The 23,442-nt window shown below is 33.6% G+C and overlaps 1 protein-coding gene and 1 non-coding gene across 2 annotated transcripts in view; both read right to left on the reverse strand.

Annotated features, from left to right (window-relative positions):
• The window catches only part of DNAH5 (dynein axonemal heavy chain 5), a 293,673-nt gene that overhangs the window by 111,666 nt on the left and 158,565 nt on the right, over positions 1-23,442 (reverse strand). The window contains exons 48-52 of the mRNA XM_044681991.1: positions 17,599-17,721; positions 17,188-17,401; positions 15,043-15,266; positions 4,669-4,867; positions 3,062-3,234 (exon numbers count right to left, since the gene is read on the reverse strand). Coding sequence (XP_044537926.1) covers positions 3,062-3,234; positions 4,669-4,867; positions 15,043-15,266; positions 17,188-17,401; positions 17,599-17,721 — 933 coding nt within the window. The remainder of the gene's footprint in view (positions 1-3,061; positions 3,235-4,668; positions 4,868-15,042; positions 15,267-17,187; positions 17,402-17,598; positions 17,722-23,442) is intronic.
• LOC123232701 lies at positions 20,273-20,374 on the reverse strand. Its single transcript, XR_006505225.1, has one exon. It is a non-coding gene; the product is annotated as a U6 spliceosomal RNA (small nuclear RNA).

The raw sequence follows: 23,442 nt of genomic DNA on the forward strand, positions 1-23,442 counted from the left end.
GGATATAAATGCCAAAAAAAATGACAATAATTCCTGCTATCAGGAATTTAGGGGAAAGAAAATATATAAAGGAGAGGTACAAAAGGTAGATGAGGAAAGGGAAAGGATATGAGCATTTATGAAAAACTTCATGTGTGCTGGGAATTGTGCTAAGTACTTATCAAATGTTATTTAATTTAATTCTCACAGCAATCCTCAGAGGGAGATTTTATTTTTATCTCTATTTTATAACTAAAAATTGAGACAGGCAGATTAAGTGATTTTCCAGGGTTATACATATGACTTAGTAAATGAGGTAAGACTTGAACTCATCTTCCTGAACCCAGGTTCAGTGAACTATCCACAGTCTCACCTACATTCATGGAGGTCTGCTTTCAAGCTAGAGAAGAAAAAGGTAATATTATCAGAGCCCAAGGTCACTTCAACATTAGAGTCCAGGGTTCCAAAAGGAGGAGGAGAAGGAAATTTAAGAAGATGGCTGAAATGCAATCTGTGTGACTTGAAAATGTCCAGAAAATGATGTGGACACCACATTCCAGGCAAAGTATTGTGAAAGTACACCTGACTTAGGTAATCTTCCCTCTGGAGTACACTAGTTTGACCTTAAAATTATACTTTGCCCTTATAACTAAATAATAAGTGCCTCATATTCTCAGAATTCAGAACACATCCCAAAAATGATAGTTTCCCTGTGAAGATGGAACGAGCCAGGAGTCCTCGGGTACCATACTATCCCTCAGACTAGAGTATGATCACTATTTTGTTCACACTGGGAATGAATTGGACATATTTAACCTTAAGGATGATCTAGTCCAACCACATTAGTTGAGAAGTGATTTTTTTTTAAAAAAACAGGCTGGGCAAAGTTAAGTGACATTAAATTGACATTTAGACAAAAATAAATAAATGAACTCTAATGGCCTACTACAGTGGTAGCCATATTTTATTTTATATTATAAACCCTTATTGTCCATTTTAGAATCAATACTAACTATGGGTTTCTAGACTGAAAAGAGATAAGGGCTAGGCAGTGGGAGTTAAGTGACTTGCCCAGGGTCACACAGCTAGGAAGTGTGTGAGGCCAGATTTGAACCTAAGACCTCCTATCTCTAGATCTGGCTCTCAACCTACTGAAGCACCCAGCTGACCACCAGGGTAGCCATATTTTAGATCTTATCAAAACTATGATTTTCAACATTGATATTACCTTATCTAATCATATCCTCCTGTCCTGCCATTTCTCCATCTGACTCATTACTCCTTAACCCACTTTTGATCTTCACTATGGCTCCTAACACATTTATCCATCCCTGTTTTCCATGTCATTAACACTTCTTTGGTCTTACTTTTCACTCTTCATTGTTCTTATCCCCAAATTAACAAGTTTAACTAAGATGCAATAAGTATTTGTTGAATTTGATGAATTTAATTTGAGACATAAAAGACAAGATCTGAGGAAGCTCCCAGTGGATGACACTCAACTTCAGGAGAATCTGAAGTTGAATTAGGGAAGAAAGATGAAAATTATTTGAGCAGTTGATTGTATAGAATGTAATATCATTGATCAGATATGAATAAACTATATTGTGCCATAAATCTATTGAGGTTAGAGATAATATGCTTGTAATGAGCCTAATTGTGACTCTTTCCAGCAGTATTCATCAGCTTAGAAAGAAAAATTAAGTGAGTAGTTGTTAACAGCTTGCTAAAATGGTGCAGTACCACAAAACAAATAGGTACAGGATTCAAAAGCTATGGGAAGGTTTGCTGAAAAAATATAGTCTCAAAATCATAAAGATCAAGCATGACTCAAATAAACAAATGGGGAAGGATTTTCCACACTTAACCCTTGGAGAAGGTGGGAAATCAAAAGCATTGTACATTAAGTTAATTTTTTGGACTTTTTAAGTGTATTGATCAGTTATGCTAATTTTTCTCCTCTTTAAACAATACTTTTTACTATATGGGATGGCTCTCAGGTGCAAATGGGGAGGAATACCAGAGATAATTACATTGATGTAAAAAAGAAAAGAAAAGAAAAGAATTGTGTGAAGACTGCAAAGAAAGTATAGTGAAAGCCAGTACTGAATGATCTTTTATTCAGCCATTGGAAAAAGCCAGAGGTATCCATGCAGGCAAAAACCTGATTCAGGGAGAAGGGTGAGAAAATGGCAGAGAAAGGACATGATTCCTGAAGTCCTCCATTTAGAAACAATTTCTTTCTTTCCTTTACTCTCACGACACTTTTCTTGTACCTCTCTTTTATCAGTATGTTCTTCTTTGCACTATATTTCTGTACATATTCTGCATAAGCTCCTTTAAGACAGGGAAAATATTCATCTCTCTAGCTCTCATATCACTGGGCACAATATCTTGTATACAGTAGTTACACATAAAGGCCTAATGAATTAATTGATTTAGGCTTGAGTGGAAATATAAAGCCTTTCTAGAGAATATCTTCTAGGGGGCAAAGTGTAAAAGAAAAAGGCATCAGAAGAGTGAGATGATCCAAAAGACAGTAAAATAAAAGTCAGATTGTTTTTGCTCCACAGAAAACTGAGATAACAAAGAAATAATAATACGAGCAATAGGTTTCCAGACAATTAAGACTTGCCTGACCTAAAAGTGAATACCAAAAGGAACTATTTGATGAGAAAAAGGGAAAACACAAATGTAACAGAATTTTCATTTGATTTAAATTCATGTCTTAACTTACATTTTTATGGTTTTTAAAATACCATAATAAGAAGTCTTTTTGACCGAACTTTGAACTTAGATGGCAATAACATTTATTCTATGTAACAAAAATATTAAGCCAGAAGCATTATAGCAAGACTGACAACAATAAGCATCTCACACTTCCAAAGTAAGTGTTATTATTTCAAATCTATAGATGTGATATGTCACATCAAGTTTAGAAATTAAATTGGAATGTAGCCTTGAGTTTATTTTTAAACTGAATATTTCTCCTAAGATGAAAATTAAGGAGAGAACAAATATTCTGATGGGGAGCCAAATGTCTGTCACTTCCACAAGGCATTATTAGTAACACACTAGGTACCTTAACTAAATGAATCATGGCATCTGCAAAAAACACCATGTCCATGCCAACTCCACGGATGCTTTCATTGTATATTTGTAGAAACATATTTAAGCGATCTCTCAGGTGATTAAAAGATTCAACTGGCTCATAAATTTTGGGCATGTCGACATCAGTTTCTTCTGAGTCTTCACCTAAAACAGAAAACCACTTTTAATATTGATAAGGAAAATACATGACTTTCCATCTTCCATTCAATTCAATCAACATATTTTATATTTCAATCAATATCCAGTGCACATCACAAATTTTCTAAATATTTACCATCATATAAACATTTTAGCAAAGCCTAATTTCTAAGAGAGAAAACCATTACAATTGTTTTGAATAAGTCATTTCTGGACATAGAAATTCAAAACATGCTAGGGCAGCAAATAATTGTGTTTGTTTGTTTGCTTTAATATCTTGAATTTTCTCTTATTTTCAAAGACAAAACTTCACTATCTTCCAGTTGACCCTATTCCTACATTACAATGTAATAACTTCCAAATAGTAGAGGTGGGGTTTTTTTGGCAATAGAAGTATGTTTTTCCAAACTTTTTTTAAATGTTAAAAATGATTCAGTTAAGAGCTCTTTCTAATAATCTTCATGTTGCTATATTGTTTAATGGTTTACAAAAACTACAATCAAGCAATGTTACAAAGAGAAAGAAATATCATTGCTTAAAATCATAAGGGACCATGTATTTGAAAATTAAAAAGTATGGCTATCATGTTAAGCTTTCTCCTTATTAAATTATGGGCTAATTATTGGTTTGGTTGGAATTGGGAGAAATTAAAGATGAGCATACTTTTCCACAAAATGCCTCTACCTTTATGGGAATTTATTTCTCCTGACGTAATTTGAAATAAAGCTAGTCAGCTTCTTCTTTTTTTTTTTTGTGGGAGGATAGTTCAAAATGCATACTCTGCACTAAAACTATTTGTAATGTAATTCAAAAACTTTTGATAACCACACATAATATTGCTACATCTGCTAAAGATTGCCTGTCATCTCCAACCATTTTAAAGACATAAATGGTATGTATAACAAACCATATTTTTTCTAATTGAAAAAATAAATTGAAGTTCATTCTCTGTATCTTGAATTGCTTCTGCCTATAGGAGGCAAAGTAAACCCATTTAAAATCAAGCAAGAGAAAAACAATTACCCTATTACTTTTTTCACAAGGAAAATATAAAATATCTGTTCAGAAAAACAATTCAACCACTCTCTCATGGAATTACTTCCACAATAACTTCTTCTTCAACATTATCCTTCTACTTATAATCATTTTCCTTCTTTTGCCCTATAATTGCAGTCTTCCTCTTTCAATTTTTTATTTATTTCAATTATTTGAGCACTATCCCAATTCCTTCCTTTTTCATTAGCAATTTCCTCATTTCCTTTGCATAATGTTCACTTCTACCTATATTCATCAGTTATTTAAATGAAATTAATAAATATACTATTCACAACTTATCTCCACAGTATCTGTTGCATATCAATGGAAACTGTTGAACTATGTCTCTATTTTTCAACTATATTTTGAGGAAACACTTTATTTTCTTGGAATTTTTAGAATTACCTGTAGCTTCAGGTGCATCTCTTAAGAAATCAACAAAGTAAGAATCAATTCCATAATCCACCAAGAGCTTCTTTTCTTCACCAAACTCCTCTTCCACCAAATTTGCTAAAGTTAAATCAAACCAATCTACATCCTCTGATACTGTGAACCGATCAGCAATAACACGTTTACATTCATGTTTCCACAACTTAATCAATACCTGTGGAAAGTATAATTAAGTATGAGAAGACTATCAATAACTTTTTAGTATCTTTTCAGCATTATTTGGACATCATGTTTGAAAAACTGTTTTCTTTCTTAATCCCTTTATTCTACAAGATAGTACACAATGCCATATCAGGGTAATAATGCCTTTTATTTATTAAACACAAAACAGAAAGCAAGGAATTTTTTTTAACTAAAGTTACCTTTAAAATTTTATTTTATTTTTTAAAAAACCTTACCTTCCAATTTAGAATCAATACTATGTATTGGGTCCAAGACAGAAGAGCAGTAAGAAGTAGGCAAAAGGAGTTAAGTAACTTGCCCAGGATCACACAGATAGGAAGTATCTGAGGCCAGATTCAAACATCTCTAGTCCTGACTCTCAAATCCACTGAACCACCTAGCTGCCCCAAAATTTTATTTTTAATAATAAATTGAAGTTTATTCTCATAATGTGAATTCCTTTCTATTTAGAAGAGACAAACTGAAGGGAGGTCATTTAAAATCAAACAATAGAAAGCCACTTCCCAGCTGTGTGACCCTGGGCAGGTCACTTGACCCTTTCACCTATGAGACAATACACCGAAAGTACAAGGGTTTAAAAAAAATCAAACAATAGAAAAATACATAAATATAAAATTAAGAGCCATAATTTTTGCCTGTAATGAGTTTAATATGTTATTTTTTTAAGACCCTGAAGTTCATTCTCAGCATCTTAATTCTTTTCTCCTTGGAAGAAGCTGTTGAACCAAAGTGAGTTCATTTAAACTCACAGAAAAATAATGAAATAATTTCCTTTTCCTTATGGAAAATTTATGGTTTGTTTATGTTACAAAGCTAGAAAGAATAGCTATCACCTTAGATATAGGGAGCTAATATGTTGGATAGAGTATATTCAGTTCTGGTTACTCTGTTTAAGAAAAGACATGCTAGAGCCCTTCTATATGAAAGCAGCCACAACCAAGATGGTCAGATGTGAAGGTGTGTCATAGAGGATGAATTAAAGAAACTGGGTCTGTTCAGATTGAAAAAGAAAAAAATTAGTTGGAAGAACTTAAGAAAATAATATCAGTAAAAATATTAAACACTTTTCAAAGGAAAAGAAACTTAAATGGGAATTAGAAAGAAGACCCACTTGCAAAGGCTGCTGAAAAATAAAGAAAGGTTAGAAGTAGAGTGACCTAAAATATGAGAAGTCTTTACTTCCCTCTTGCCATAACAGCACCTATTGATTGAATTCTTTTTTCCCCTCATTTTTCCAGTCTACTTCTTGACTTTGGACTTTATGTTAGTGGCAAATTCTATACCCATATCATTACACTGTTTTCCCAACACTACTAAGGACTTACAAGCTTCCCGTATTCCTAAAGTGGTGTGATGAAGGGGAGTCTGTTCATGGCTCTCCTGGTCTGAGTTCTCCAAGTTTCTAATCCAGATTTGAGTCAATTGGCTTGTTTTTGGTTGGAAGTTTTAGCAAATGGCTACTTGACTCAGCCACCACTCATCTGGAGCCTTATCTCAATTCAACTGCTAGCTTGCCTTTGGTTGGGTACATAGCTCTCTGGTCCTCAGATCAGTCACACAGCTACTACAAAGATATATAAAGCCTCAAAGGAAAAATGCACCTTATGCATCTCATGTCCAATGAGAATGCCTAGAAGAATTAAAGTAAGAACTATGTGAATTAAATGTCTAGAAGATCATTAGGTCTCAGATGTCTTATGCCATAGGAGTCACAGAGTCATGCATCATCTTGGTTTGCCAGCTTGGCAGGTGTTATTTCTGACTGGTATAAGTCACAGAAGTCAAGGGATGTGACATATGAAGACTGAGGTAAAACCTTGAGCCATTGAAGGATATTGAGGGAAGGCTTAGACTGAGATTGGAACTTCAGCACGTGAAACTCTCAAGAGACTATTGGCCATGTCTTTGGGTCTGTCAAAATACTCCTCTCTCTCTCTTAGTCATCTGTCTTATCCATATAAGTCATTTCTGGCAAGCAGTATGACCTGAGGTAGGTTAGAATCTGGGAACTCAGTCTCTAGGTCTCCAGTCCCTTCCTGAACTCAAGCCTGCTATTTGGCTGAACTTAATTTGTCTGACTCAACCATGTAGGTAGCTGAGCCCCCTGGTTCCCACTTGTGAAACAGACCAGGGCCCACAGAGAATCTATGACTTGATGGAGCAAAATTAACTTAGCTGGGAATTTATTTTAATTTAGAAAGTCTGGAAACTTTATTTCTCTCTTTCTCTTTACTAATAAATACTTGTAAATTTAGTGTAAAGTCTCCAAGATTAATTTTTATTCATAACAGAGCTAAAGAAGGATTCAAAATGATCATAAAATCAAATGAGAGAAGTAAAAGGAAGGATGGGAAAAGAAGCAAAAACTAGGGAAGAAAGGTACGAGAAGAGAATTAAAAACCTAGAAACAGGTCCAAAAAGTTTACTAAAGAAAATAGTTCTGTGAAAATTTGAATTGGTCAAAGGGTAGCTAATGACTACATAAGATATCAAGAAATAAGAAAATATAGGGGTAGCTGGGTAGCTCAATGGATTGAGAGTCAGGCCTAGAGACGGGAGGTCCTAGGTTCAAATCTGACCTCAGACACTTCCCAGCTGTGTGACCCTGGGTAAGTCACTTGACCCCCATTGCCCACCCTTACCACTCTTCCACCAAGGAGCCAATACACAGAAGTTAAGGGTTTAAAAAATTTTTTAAAAAAGAAAGAAGAAAATAAAGTCAAAAGACAAAACAGTAGTGTGAGATACTTTACCAAAATACCGTTAAATATATACATATTTGTTGAATAATATATATTCAACATGTATTGAAATAACATATGTAATTTTGTTGATATATATATACATATATATATCCAACCAACAGCATTTAGCTTATCTACCAGTTTTAGAATAATGTCAAATTAGGTTAGTCGGGTATATTCTTGCCAAAGATACATCGAGTCCTATATGTTTATCAATCATCTCTTAAATGATCTATTCTAGACTCATTCTAAACTAGATGGTCTCTTCATTCTGTATATTCTGAGATTTTTATGCTTAGTACTTAAGTGCTATTAAATGGCAAAATAATCAGACAAGTTCTGATGGCATCACTAGGTCAGAACTAGGAATAATAAATACAGAATCAGATTTAATCATGTAAGAAAAAAGTTAATAAAATTTAGAGCTCTCTAAGAATTGAAATGGCTGTCTCAGAAGGCAGTGTGTGGTATCACTGCAGGTCTTCCTATAAAGGTAAGATGTTGTTGTAGTGTTCAGGAACTAGACTAGTGGGCTTTTAAGCCTATTTCCAAATAAGAATCTGCAATTTTCCAACGTTTTTCTTTCTTTTAAGAGGATGAGACTAAAACCACCCCATTTTAGCTATGATACTTTGACAAAATAAGGACTCTGCTGTGGCAAAGAAGGAAAATGCCAAGGACAGACGTTTTGAAACAGAAAATGCAGACTAACAGAAATCACAAGAAAAGGTCAAATACTATTTTCTACCTTTCTTCCTGATATTTGCATACAAACCTTATAATAAAATCTAGTTTTTTTACTCGAATGTTTCTAGTAAGCTTATTTTTTTTTTGCCTTAACCAAAATGAGACTAGAGGTTAGTGAGAAAGAGATATAAATGTAAAGTTAGAGGGTAGCTAGGTGACTCAGTGCATCGAGAGCCATGCCTAGAATGGAAGGCCCTGGGTTCAAAACTGTGGACATTTCCTAGCTATGTAACCCTGGGCAAGTCACTTAACAGCAGTTACCTAGCCCTTAACCTCTCTTCTGCTTTGGAACTGCTACTTATTATTGATTTTAATACAGAAGGAAAGGATTTAGATAAATAATGTATGGGTAGCCTAAGAGCACAACCTCAGCTAAGACATTAAGATTTCTTCTAATTGAGGGATCAGAGAGAATATTATTTAACTTGGAATTTTTTTATCAAAAATAAACTTAAACCACAAAAGGAGAGAATCAAGTGGACCCTATAGGTCATTAAATTAGTACCTAGGCTTAACTTTTAACTTTGAAATTATACAATTGTGTCTAGGATATTTGAGCCAAAAGTCTGATTTAATTCTCACATGAACCTAAGTATTTTAAGTATCTATATTAAAAAGTAGAAAAAGTAGAAATTAAAAAGTGGAAATACAATATGTCAAAGTGTCACTATTCATCTACTGATTTTCAGTAAAGTTGGCCTAGACAACACAATATGAAAGAGATATGCAGCAAGATTTCAATATTTCCAGAATCTTTGACTTCATTGATGTAAACATGAACACCATCATGCAGATGACAACTACTAAATGCCTAAGTACATAGAGATGATCTTTGTAAGATGGTGTAGAACAAACAAGCCACGTGTGAGAGTCAAGCTTCTAGTGATGGGCTTCTTTGCCTTGATATTTTCTCTTTCCTACTTAATAAGGCCTTCCAGAACTTATGCTCCCTGGTATAGTATTGAAGAACTCAGGTCAGCACCTCAGAGGTCATCTACTTAACCTGCCCATTTTAGAAATAAAGAAACTGGGTCTTGGAGAGCTTAAGTGATTCTCCAAGATTATAAGGGTAGAAAGGAAAAGAATCAGGATAGAAATATATGCCCTTTCACTATAAAACTAGTACTTTTTCTACATTGCATGCTTCAGAAGATTTTATAAGATGCTATGAACATAATGGCTTATTTGGTCAAAATAAACATGCAACTCAAACGAATTAAGGCCAAAAGAAAATGTAGCTTGGGGTAGAGTAATTATTCATATTAACAAGCAAAATTCATTAAGATTTTGCTGAATTAGAAGGTTCAGTTTTTTAATGATCTGAAGAGGCGTTAAATGTGGTAGTGTAACCAGAATATAAACATGATATGCAAAATTATTTTCAAAGCATCAGATAAGAAAAATATTACATGATAATAGGAATACTAGGGTAAGAGACTAGAACTGTGATTTCATTAGTATGGGGGGGCCAGTACTACTGAGGAATTTCCTCTGCCAATAAAAGGTTCACATTTACTCTGAAACTTATATTCATCTGGAGTTGTCTTGAAAATTGAGATGTCAAAAAACTTTTCCATGGTAACATAGCCAATATGTGTGAGAGGCAAGACTTTAAACTATATTAGGTGTCTCTCAATTATAGTATTCTCACATAATTGACCATATCAACAAGCAGACCAACAAAAATCTTATGATTATCTCAACAGATGCCGGAAAAGCCTTTGACAAAATACAACACCCATTCCTACTGAAAACAATAGAAAATATAGAAGGGCCTTTCCTAAAAATAATAAATGATATATATCTAAAACCATCAACAAACGTCATCTGCAATAGGGATAAATTAGAAGCATTCCCAATAAGATCAGGAGTGAAACAATGATGCCCATTGTCGCCTCTAATATTTAACATTGTACTAGAAACACTAGCAGTAGCAACTAGAGAAGAAAAAGAAATTGAAGGTATTGAAATAGGCAGTGAGGAGACCAAGCTATCACTCTTTGAAGATGATATGATGGTCTACTTTAAAAATCCCAGAGAATCAACTAAAAAGTTAGTGGAAATAATCAACTTTAGCAAAGTTGCAGGATACAAAATAAATGCACATAAATCATCAGCATTTCTATACATTTCCAACACATTGCAGCAGCAGGAGTTAGAAAGAAAAAAACCATTTAAAATCACCCTAGACAATATAAAATACTAAGGAATCTATCTGCCAAGACAAACACAGGAATTATATGAATGAACACAACTACGAAACCCTTTCCACATAATTAAAACTAGATCTAAACAATTGGAAAAACATTGATTGCTCATGGATAGGACGAACTAACAATAAAAATGACTGTCCTACCCAAATTAATTTACCTATTTAATGCTATACCTATCAAACTACCAAGAAACTTCTTTACAGAATTAGAAAAAACTATAACAAAGTTCATTTGGAAGAACAAAAGACCAAGAATATCAAGGAAAATCAGGGGAAAAAAATAGGAACGAAGGTGGCCTAGCAGTACCAGATATTAAACTGTACTATAAAGCAGTGGTCATCAAAACAATATGGTACTAGCAAAGAGACAGAAGGGAGGATCAGTGGAATAGACTTGGGGGTAAGCGACCTCAGCAAGACAGTCTATGATAAATCCAAAGAACCCAGCTTTTGGGACAAAAACCCACTATTTGACAAAATTGCTGGGAAACTTGGAAAACAATAGGGGAGATATTGGGTCTAGATCAACATCTCACACCCTACACCAATATAAATTCAGAATGAGTAAATGACTTGAATATAAAGAAGGAAACATAGCAAATTAGGTGAGCACAAAATAGTATACTTGATCAGGTCTGTCAATTGAAGATAGTCAGGTTTGAGATTATCAGATGGAGATGTTTATCCCCTTGATTGCAACCTGGCCAGGCCAGACTGCTTGTCCTGAACCAGATTGTTTGATGGTATTTACATTGCTGCTTCTTTGATGATCAATTGAATAGGATGATTAACACAGCTTTACACAGAAGTTGAGGGTGTGATAGTGATTAGAACTGAATGCAGGTAACCTGAGTTGATTGGGCCTACGCCAGTCCCAACCAACTTCCCACCATAAATTCCTTCTGCAAATTGAGAGAGCTTCTTGTTCAAAATTCTGCTTTTTATAGTCTGCCAGTTAACTGCACTTCCTTTGCTGGCTCATGGCAAGCTAGGTGGGTTCCAAGTTCTAAACTGCAAGTTCTAAACTGCTAAATGTCACTCATCCTGCTCTCCAATTTGCATAGCAGATATGATATTACAGGAGCTAAATCAATTGTACAAAAAATCAAGCCATTCCCCAGTTGATAAATGGGCAAGGAACATGAATAGGCAATTTTCAGATAAAGAAATCAAAACTATCAACAAGCACATGAAAAAGTGTTCTAAATCTTTTATAATTAGAGAAATGCAAATCAAAACAACTCTGAGGTATCACCTCATACCTAGTAGATTAGCTAAAATGACAATAGGGGAGAGTAATGAATGTTGGAGGTGATGTGGCAAAATTGGGACATTAATGCATTGCTGGTGGAGTTGTGAATTGATCCAAACATTCTGGCTGGCAATTTGGAACTATGCTCAAAGGGCTTTAAAAGACTATCTGCCTTTTGATCCAGCCATATCACTGCTTGGTTTAATCCCCAAAGACATAATGAAGGAAAAAACTTGTATAAAAATATTTATAGCCACACTCTTTGTGGTAGCAAAAAATTGGAAAATGAGGGAAAGTCTTTAGATTGGAGAATGGCTGAACAAATTGTGGTATCTGTTGGTGATGGAATACTATTGTGCTCAAAGGAATAATAAACTGGAGGAGTTCTATGTGAACTGGAAAGACCTCCAGGAATTGATGCAGAGTGAAAGGAGCAGATCCAGGAGAACATTGTACACAGAGACAGATACACTGTGGTACAATCAAACATAATGGACTTCTGTACTAGCAGCAATGCAAGGAAGAAAACTAGCCACATTCAAAGGAAGAACTGTGGGAGAAGAAAAACAACTGCTTGAACACATGGGCTGATGGGGATATTATTGGGGATGTTGAGACTAAAGGATAGCTCTAGTCCAACTATCAATAATATGGAATTAGGTCTTAAAAATGATACATATAAACCCAATAGAATTGTGCGTTGGCTATGGAGGGTTTTGGGTGGGTTGGGGGAGAGGGAAAGAACATAAAACATGTAACTATGGGAAAATATTCAAAATTAAAATTAAAAAAAGGAAAAAATTGGTTAGGAAAACAAAAAAAATTATAGTATTCTCATAAAAAACAATTAGAACTCAGTTATCTTTAATAATAAATAAGAACAAAAAGGGAGAATTCTTTAAAAATAAAGAATATATAAAAGCTATATTCTAGAATTTAACAAATTTGGCAGTAATTTTGTTGGGAAAGAATCAGGATTAAGATAATTTACTGCTAATATAGTGACATACTACATTCTGTATTTTAGTAAGGTTTCCTTGGCAAGTGTTATATTAAATTTATTTCCTTATAAATGTTACCTTCAAAGGACAACTAACTTCTTTGTCTAAGTGTCTGGTGAACTAACAATTTATATGGCACTTTAAGACTTTCAAAATAGTTTATTATTTCATTTCATCCCCACAATCAAGGTGGTATATGATATTATTAAAATAATTTTGCAGATGAGGAAACTAAGGTAGACAAAGGCTAAGTGACTTCTTCAGGGTAAGTGTCTAAAATGGATTAGAACTCAGATCTTCTTTTCTCTGGGTCCAATATTCTATCCATGGACCACCTGGCTACTACTAACAACTAATACGCTTCTTTATAGCTTTGCTGACATCTCAAACTTTTCTATTTATTCTGCCTGCAGAAATGTCCTTAAAATCCAAACTCTTAACCATGTCATCTGAGTTAAATTAGGTCTAAGAGAGGCAGAATCTACCACGAGGCTAGAAGTCCTGATGTGTATTAGAAAGGAATTGATGAGTTAGGTAGAATAATAAAAAATAAAAAAGAACTACACAGATCTTCCAAAGTCCAGTCTGAAATGTGGTTGCAGTAAAGTCTGGGAACATTGGACATGGTCATAATTCAAATTTAAGTACAAATGCAAATTTCCTGAGTCAAATATAAACTATTTAGAGGCTAAACTTCTATATTCACTATTCAAGGATCAAATTCCCTCCAGTTGTACAACAAAGTTTATTTTTGAAAAGAAAAAGTCTTGTCGTTTGTACATTTGAAGATAATTTTCATTCTTAAGTGAGAATGTCAAGTATAAAATCTGGAATATATTGGGACAATGAAATCAATATATGTTACAAATGTACCTGTAGTGTTCATATACTTTTGGCCCTATAATATCACTATGGGGTCTATACTGCAAGGTCAAAGATAGAAAGAGAGGTCTCACTTGCAAATATATTTATAATAGAATTTTTTTTATAATAACAAAAAAAAGAAGAAGCAAAATGAGTATCCATTGATTAGAGAACAACTAAAGAAATTGTGGCATACTAAGGCAATGCAATATTATTCCCCATAAGCAATGATGAATATAAAGAATTGTGGGAAATTTGAAAAGATTAAAATGAACTAATGCAAAATGAAGTAGAAAAGAACAATACTACCAATAGCCACAATAATGTAAAGAACAATAATAAAAGGCATCAAAGTTTGGATCAATAAAATGACTATGATTCTATAACCATGAATGGATAATATATATTTCCTTTTAGCTCTAAATCTATGGTCTATTTTCATAGCTCAAAAGGATTAAAGATGAAACATACATTCTTCTCATCAGACAAATGGTACACAGGTCATTAGTACTAATTTAGGTGTGCAACACCATGGAGAAGTTGAATTTTATGAAAAAGAACAATACATTTCAAGGTAAAAGGAAGTCAGAAATACTCAATACTCTCATCTTATAAGTGAGGAAATTTAAGCTTGGCGATTAAGTGAATTGCTAAAGGTCACACATAAAAAATGACTGTCAGAATTCAAATCCAGATGAGCTGATTCCACATTCAGACTCTTTCTGCTGCATTATACTACTTCTAGAGGGAGCAACAACCTTTCAAAATAATTTTAAAATTAGCTATGCAAACCGTAAAAAGATAAATTTACACATTTTAGAAGAAATATATATGATCAATAAGACCAAATGTTTTGTTTAACTATACTTTCTTACAAGGAGGTAGTCTATTAAAATTGGTTAATTGAGAAATAATAGTTACATAAAAGAAAGAAGCACCAATAACACATTTGAAAATAAAATAAATAACAATCTTTTTATAAGATTAAAGAGTTCCATATGCCATATTAGAAAGAATATCAAGTATTTAATGGTATACTTTTTTCATTTAAAAATGACTACCTTTATGTTATTTAAATCTAGTTAATGTATCACTTTATAAGAAGGAAAGAGGCAGATGGGAGATTTGATCACATATTGGAGGTTTCTGTATTAAGAAACTTCTATGTACCTAGGAGCTTTTGTTAGTCAATAATATGTTTCCTAAATTTTCATGCAATACATTTTTATAATTGCAGTAAGAACAAAATTGTCAAATAAGACTGTTTTCAAATGAAACTATGTCATAATCCATCAGATGTATCTCTTTCATTGAGGTATCACTTACATCCATTTCTGTGATAACTTCAGAAGTAGTATTCAACATTCCCTTCCAGATCCTAGAAAGATCTCGAAGATTAAATACATAATGGAATTTGGCAGGAGTAGGGAGCATTTTCATCTTGGTCATCTGCCATAATCTACGAGTCAGTGGCACCAACTTGACCACAGAATCTTTCACTTCTTCTGAAAAATTCCTTTGGGTACAGTAGTGCCCTGCTCCAATGACTCCTAAGAATAAATAAAAATACATATTTGTAAATTAGCCAGAAATGTAATCATGCAGCTGAACTAAAAATAGGGATTTTTAAAATACAATTTAGTTTATACACATGCAAATGAATCTATTATTACTGTGAATTGATATTCTATTATATTTCAGTATTCCAATATAAATCTATTTAAATCAATATTTTAAAAGGTGGGAAAATTGATGAAATCATATTATAGTAAGATATAATACTGTCAATTGAGAAATATTAAAAAAATAAATTTATAAACATAATATTTATAGATAATTAAAAGTAGACAGTCATTTTTTATATAAGGCTTCTCTTACCTTTCGCATGTCCAGATAGTTTAGAAAATGTTTCCAGGTCATTTCCATTAACCAAATTAATTTAATTATTTTAGGATTATACATTTAAAGCTAGATATATTCCTTGGTGTTATCTAATTCAACCTCCTCATTTTATAGATAAGGAAACTAAGGCTAATGGAAGTTAAGTGACTTACCAAATGTCACACAGACCGTGTCAGAAACAACATTTGAATTAAGATGCTGCCTCCAAATTAAATGTTCTTTCCACTGCCACACACTAACTACCCAAAAGAAAGCCACATCCAAAACAGGAACACAAACCCTAGACTCTCAGAGTGAGTCTGATGCCCTTTTGACTCAGTTATACAGGCTGGAGAAGTCCCTAGACTTCCTCATTAACTTTTATTCTGCTCTGGATCCCTGGATCCATATGAAAAGCACCTCAATGTAATTTAAACTAGCATTCACCAAAATTCAGTTCTAGAAAGAATAAATAACTATACTTATCACTAGACATGGATATACATACAGCATTTAAGGAGTCTCCCTTTTTAAACCTAATGTATAAAAAGTCAGAAGTAAATTGATTTTAGACATGAAAGCATAATCTGGCATGATGATAGATGGGTGTGACGATGTCATATTATAAAATTCTCTCTACTTATTTTTCTGCTAAGAAATTCACGCATTCTATAATTAATCTGAAGAATACATTGAATCTGTTCTTGGTATTTGTGAAGTTTTGTTTTACTTTGTCCAAAAGTAATGGAACCCAATTTGTACATAAAACTTCAAGTCATTGACAGATCCACAGTATAGATTGGGATTAAAAATAGTTATATTGTCCAACATCTACCATTGTGTTCTATTGATATGACTATCCCCTTCATGGCCAGCAGTCATCACAGACTGTGCTGGGACCATGTAGAAGGGGGCAATTGCATCCTCTTTTTCTAACTAGTCCCCTATCTTTTTGGCATCTAGGTTGTGCCTGAGACTATGCCTCAAACATGTAGAGGGTGGGGTCCTATTCCAGGAAACCCCTGACCCATTTACCTGAGTTTGAGAATACAAAAGCTCTCCCAGACTCTATCTATAAGGTGGCAGACCCTCTTTGGTACTTGTCTGCTAATTTTTGAGAAAATAAAACTACCCTTCATCCTCCAAAGGAGCTGCTGTAAATTTTTCACATTTGAACCTACAGTAGCCAAGCACTTCACTATTAACCCAGAACTATAATATATGCCAGTACTTGCGAATGGATCACATCCATAGAACATTCAGTTCTTTTCATTATTGTATAAGAATGTGAAGTGGATAAATAATCACTAGGAGATAAATAATCACTAGGAGATAAAAAGCATCTTTGCATCAAAATTTAATGAAAACATATAATATTGAATTTCCTCCACATAAAATCAAGCATATTACTTGAGAAGGACAGTTTTATCATGAAAAGGTTCCTAATAATGGTTTAGGGAGTCTATAGGATAAGTAACACCCAATTTGATCCTAAACTAGGCACTGGGAAGCTTTTGAGCATTTCTTCAGTAGACTGAGCAGATTATCACCCCGACTCCCTCCCTACAAATCATTTTATATTCATTTTACCAAAGATCTTGTCAATTGAAGCATTTGATGGTAGAGTACAATTAAATATAGAAAACTGCCTCTTGAGTCTCTGGGGTATGTCATTGCGTCCTCCTCCAGGATGGATCATGGCTGCTAAAAATTGGATATCCACAATGCTTGTAAACTCCCCAGGTTTTTCAAGGTTGTAGAATCCACTTTGTTCCATCAGCTGCCGAACGATCTCATTGGTAACCTTACAAAGACAACTCACAACATTAAAACACTTCATTCACCCCACATAGTTTCACATTTGCGTACTATCAAAAATAATGAGCTTCAGGGTGGCAAAGGTTGAAAAGTTTGAAAATAAATGTTTGCTTATGAAAATATACTAAAATTTAATTGGATTATTACTGAAAAAAATCAGTCTTGATATATCCTGGAACTTACCTGATCTCCCCACTCATTGATTACAGGCATATTCACATCATCAATAAATACAGTCATCTTCTTTCCTGCCGGAGGGCCATATGTTGAACCCATGCGTTTGTCAACATAGCTTTCTATTGTCCGCTATGAAATAAAATAATCAACAGAAACATCTGTGAAAATATGAGCTGAAAGAGAATAGATCATAAAGAACTTCCTGGGAATATTTTCCGTTAATATGAATTAGCCAATAAAACCCCAAATGCTACATATGCAAGCAAAAACCATTCTAAAGCATTTGAATTATTTCTATAACTTCCTCAACTCTAATTTGAAAACCTGCTTTAATTTAGAAGGAAAAGGAATTCCAGCTTTTGTGAAATGAGAATGTGTTCCAATCCTGATATTATACCTTTAGTTTCTCTTATTTTCTGTTTTGATGACACTATAACTTCTATTATGTAAAGACCTCAAGTCTGCTCAGAGATTTCCTATAATCAGTATTCAGTTACACCAGGGCTGATGGCCAGAAAGCTTTTAAGTCTATACTCTGGGCAGCATAGCCTTTCAGTCTGTTGGCCAGCTCTCTTAATTAAGCAGGCTGCCAGCTGGCTTGTGTAGGCCAGCAAAGTTAAATGAGGCTGCTTTTGTGCTCAGGGGTCTGGAAACATATGCATATTCCATCACTATTATCCTCACTCCCACTCATACCTAAAATGGAGTAAATGGCATTGTTCTAACTGAATCAAGCCACATATAATCCATAGTTACTCAGAAAGGACTGGCCTAAGAATTCATACCAGGAAATTGAAATGGATAAAGAATTCCTAATATCCAGATTATGGCATATAGTTGGACCAGTAGACTACTGAAATAGTGTAGCCATACATATATTTTAGATAGGAACTGCAGATGGACAATGAACTAGAGCCAGAAGCAAAAGGAATCAGATAAGGCTGGATAGCAATTGGGAAACTGAATACCATCATTTTCCTCATGATATCATTACTGAAAATGGTGGAATATTATAATTTCTATAGAATCAAAACTTTCAGGTGACAAGTGACAATGGAAATATCTTGGTGAGCAATATATTACCAGTGATGATTTTTCACCCCAGAAATGTTATAAAATATATCACCCAAGAAATATATATGGTCAGAAAAGGGAGTAGATTGGTTAGGTAGTGAAGGCAGTATAGAAAAGACTGCCAGCCTAGGTGCTTTGAGATGTTAAAAGACTTAGAAGATATCTAGCAAATTGGGCAAATCATCCACAAAGGATTTATGGGAAGTCATGGTTAAGAAAGCATGGCATGTTAGAATCAAGACATGGATAGTTATTTGTAGAGCAAATCAAAACTCAAGCTCTTAGTTGCCCATTGTGTAGTAATTCATCAAGGTCCCAGAGTCAGTGCATGTCAAAGGTAAGCTCTGGGAGCTATTAGGACTCTTCTCTAAAGTTGATATTCCCAATAAAAATGGGAATGATGAAATCAATCTTCATGTAACTGATTAGAATTGGAATATAGTGGAATTTCATGAGTGAGTTTAATTCAGGTGATGTGTGTGTATGTGTTTGGGTATATTTATTTGGTGTGATCTATTAAAAAAAAGTCCTCCTAGTACAAACTATGAATTAGTATGTTTATAAATATAAGGGATAAATTAGTAAATGTCATTGGAAACATGCCAAGGTAGAGATCTCTGGGCAAATTCTTCTGGGTACTTTGTAGGGTTAAAGAATAATGTTTGTGAGAGTGAGGTCAGAGGTGGATCTCTGATCATCCAATAACCAAGGGAGAATAGAGCAGTGGGTAGATCTGGTCCTCAGCCCTAACACTGAAAAATCATAGGGAAGCATCATATTGAATTCAATTCAACTTTTATTAATCAATTTTATTATTAAGCATTAACATTATTAATCCATTTTAATTTATTAATCAATATTAATCAATCAAGATTTATTAATTAAGCATGTGTTAGGCATTATTCTTGGCATTAGGGATACAAAGATGAAAATGACAACCTTACCCTCAATGTGCTTACAGTCTCATATGTGTACATGGAAAGTTAGAAATCATTTCAGGGATGAGGTGTATTAACATTTTGGGAATAAGTAATCTCAAGAAAGCTCTAATGGCAGATGGCTCCTATCTCTGTCATTACCAGAACAAGAGAGCCTGGAACCAATCCTTAGAGTGACATTTAGGTACTCTAAAGATGAACTATTTAGAGCTCTGCTATATTAAATGGCACTATATTGGGTCTCCTATTTAAAAAAAGCAAAAGCAAACATGTAGACTATAAAGAACTCAAGATCTCAATATAAGTGAGAAGAGAAGGACATTCATTATAACATAATAGAGAGGTTGTCATCTGTACCACAAAAAGAAATATTCAGAGAACCTCAATTTATTGAAGAATGACAGAGTGAAATCAGTTTAAAATTTCAATCAAGTAGTGCTGGAGGGATGGACCCTACTATTTTACTGGTAAAGGGAATGTCAGGGTGAGGAAATGTTCTCTACCAAAGTAGGCTGGCACCTTCTCTCTATATTCTTTGAAAGCTGCCTAAAGTTGTGAAGAAGTAAGTGACTTGCTCAGGGTCACACAGTCAGTACATGTCAAAGGTAAGACTTGAAACCAGATCTCAGGTCCAAGACAGACTCTTAGCTCCAGAGTCATGCTGCCTGTCAAATGTGGAATGCTTCACAAATCTGTATATTATCCTTATGCAAGGGCAATGCTAATCTTCTCCATATGATTCAAATTTTATTATATAGCCTAGAAAAGCAAGAGTTTATTCAGCAAACATACCTATTGCCTACCAATGTGGGGATACCAAAGAATTATAAGATATATTTCTTGACCTCCAGGAATGTGTAATCTTATTTAGGATTGATGTCCCTATATCCAAGCCCTACATCTATAGGTGAGTTAAGAGTTTTAATTAATTTATCTATAGCATATGACTACAATGGAAAGCAAAATTATGTAGAATTCAGAGAAGCCAAATTTGTACTAATTTGTAAGAAAATGGTATTGTAAAGATTCAAATGCTAGCCCGTGGAAACCATTTAGGCTATGACATGTAATTTGAATGTATAAAAAGTCTACCAATGATTTTAATATATAAGCCTATTTAGATTACTTTAATGACATATTAAATAAAAAATAAATGTTATATAAAAATAAAATAATTTTCAATCATTAAAAATTCCTCCAATGTTAATGGTCCTGCAACCTAGACAAGCATACACTCTGCTTTTACTTTTAAAAAATTAACTATTAAAGTAGATTGGGCTGTGTTCAGTACTGGTAGGCAATGGGCATTCAAGCATACTGCAATCTGCAGCCCTCTGACATTTCTAAGAAACCAGAGTCCATGAAACACTGATGTCTAGAAATAAGAGACTAAGTCCCTGCTGGCAGACACAAAAAATGTTGTGTCTTCTGGATGGCCCTGAGAATAGCTGAATGTCTATAACAAGGGTTAACACACAAATCCCTTCACTGGTAAACTTTCGTTCATCTTCTCTTAATGTCACACCAAAAGTCCCAGGATGATGACAAGAAAAATGCCGTGGGGTCCTATTTACCTATGAAAGTGTGAAGTAAACAAAAGAAAAAGGATGTTAAGTGACTCCTGGGGCCTTCATGCTTCATTTCCTACATTTTTACTGTTAACTTCAGTTCAAAATTTGTCAAAGGATCCTTAGAGTCTGGAAAGACTTGCAAAGAACAGAAATACAGTAGTGCTTATCTAAAAAAAAAAAAAAAAAAAAAAAAAAAAAAAAAAAAAACAACTTCATGCCCCTATAGGATGTTTGTTATACTATACAGACTAGAAGCGTAATAGAATTTTGTCATTTGAAAAAAAAACCACTGGAATGTGACTAGAATGAGGTAGCATTATCTAGTGGCAATAACTCTGGTTCTGAAAACAAAGGACCTACATTCAAATGCCACCCCTGAAAATGATCATCAGTTTGACTTTGGGCAAGTCATTTGACTTCCCTAGGACTCATTTTTCCTCATCCATAAAATGAGGGGGATTGGACCTCTGAAGACCCTGCTAGTTCTAACATCCTGTGCTTTTTAGGAACATAGTTCATTGTAGAAAAATAGAACCTTATTGTTGGAATGGATCTTAAGAGTTCATAAAACTAAACTTCACATTAAAAAAGATGACTCTATTCTATATTATTCTTATAATATCTAACCTTTCTTTATATACTTCTACTATATATGATCTTCCTCTAGAGAAGATAAGTACCCTGATGGCAGAGTCTCTTTCATTTTTTATTAGAAAAGAGTTTTCTAGGTCAGCAAATACACCTAGCTTTGGAATGTTGTTAGAAAAGTAAGAAAGCTAGGTTGACTGAAATGTAAGAAAGGGGAAGATGCTGGAAAAAACTGAAAAATAAATTTGTAGAGGAAAACTGGGATTTGAATACTGAGGTCAAAGGAGTCTTTAGACTTGCACAATTATAAAACATGGAGGTTAAACTAGCTCGAGGGCTTTTAACCTTGGTGTCCACAAATCCAACAAGGTACAATAGATAGATGTAATGGGATCTGTAAATTTTAATGGGAAAAATCCCACGTTTATTTTCACTGGCATCTAATTAAAATTTGGAATGTCCTTAAATTTTTATTTTTTAAAAAATTATCATTAGAATGACTCCACAGACTCATACAGACTGATAAAAAGGTGTATGAAAGGAATATGAGAATAAGCATTTGTTAAGCATCAATCATGTGTTTAGGCATTATTCTAGGCACTTTACAAATATATCATTTATTTGACAGAATGACAGAAAAAAACATTAAGAAATCCTGGATTCAATTGCATCTATGTTTTCTTTGAGCCCTAAAACTCTTTAGGTTTCTGACCTGAAAATATGATACAGTCGCTATTAAAGAGTTACTTCTACTGACTTTTGGAAATAGTCACATTTTGGAAAGCTAATGTGTGAGAGATGCTGCACTAAATATGAAGAATGAGATTCTCATTTTCGAATGTGGTCAAAATAGGAAGTCATTTTATTTGGAGAGATATAAGCATATGTGTGTGTAAATATGATATATTATATATATATTTGTTACAAGAGTTTATTTTGCCTTTTTCTGGAAGGAAAAATGTGTGTTAATTGGAAAAATTAAAAATTAATTTTTAAAAATATCAAGAATATCAAAGGAAATAATGGGGGAAATGTTGAGGAAGGGTTAGAAGTATCATATTTCAAATTATATTATTAGGCAGTAATTATCAAAAATATCTGATACTGTCTAAGAAATAGAAAAGTAGTTCAGTGGAACAGAATAGATATAAAACAAACCATCATAAAAGAATATAGTAACCTTATGTTTGCCAAAGATAAAAATCCATGTCTTTGGGATAAGAATTAAGTATTTGGTTAAAAGTGTTGGAAAAACTAAAAGACAATTTGGCAGAAACTAGATATAGATCAATATTTTACATCATTTACCAAGATAAGATCAAAATGGTACATGACCTATAAAGGGAGATATTATAAACAAATTAGAAGAGAAAGCCTTTTATCTATCAGATTTATAGATAAAATAATTTATGAATAAACAAGAGATAGAAAGCATTGTGAAATATAAAACAGATAATTTTAAATACATTAAGTTGAAAAGGTTTTGTACAAATAGAATAATGTAGCCAGGAGTAAAAGAAAAACAATAAGTAGGGGATAAAACTTTATAGACAGTTTTTCATCTAGAGGTTTCATATCTAAAATATTTAAGGAACTTTGTCAAATAAATGAATGAGGCAATCCTCAATAAATAAATAAATAAATAAACAAATAAACAAATAAATGAATGAATGAATGAA

This window comes from Gracilinanus agilis, chromosome 1 (assembly GCF_016433145.1).
Source record: "Gracilinanus agilis isolate LMUSP501 chromosome 1, AgileGrace, whole genome shotgun sequence".
Taxonomy (NCBI): Eukaryota; Metazoa; Chordata; class Mammalia; order Didelphimorphia; family Didelphidae; genus Gracilinanus; species Gracilinanus agilis.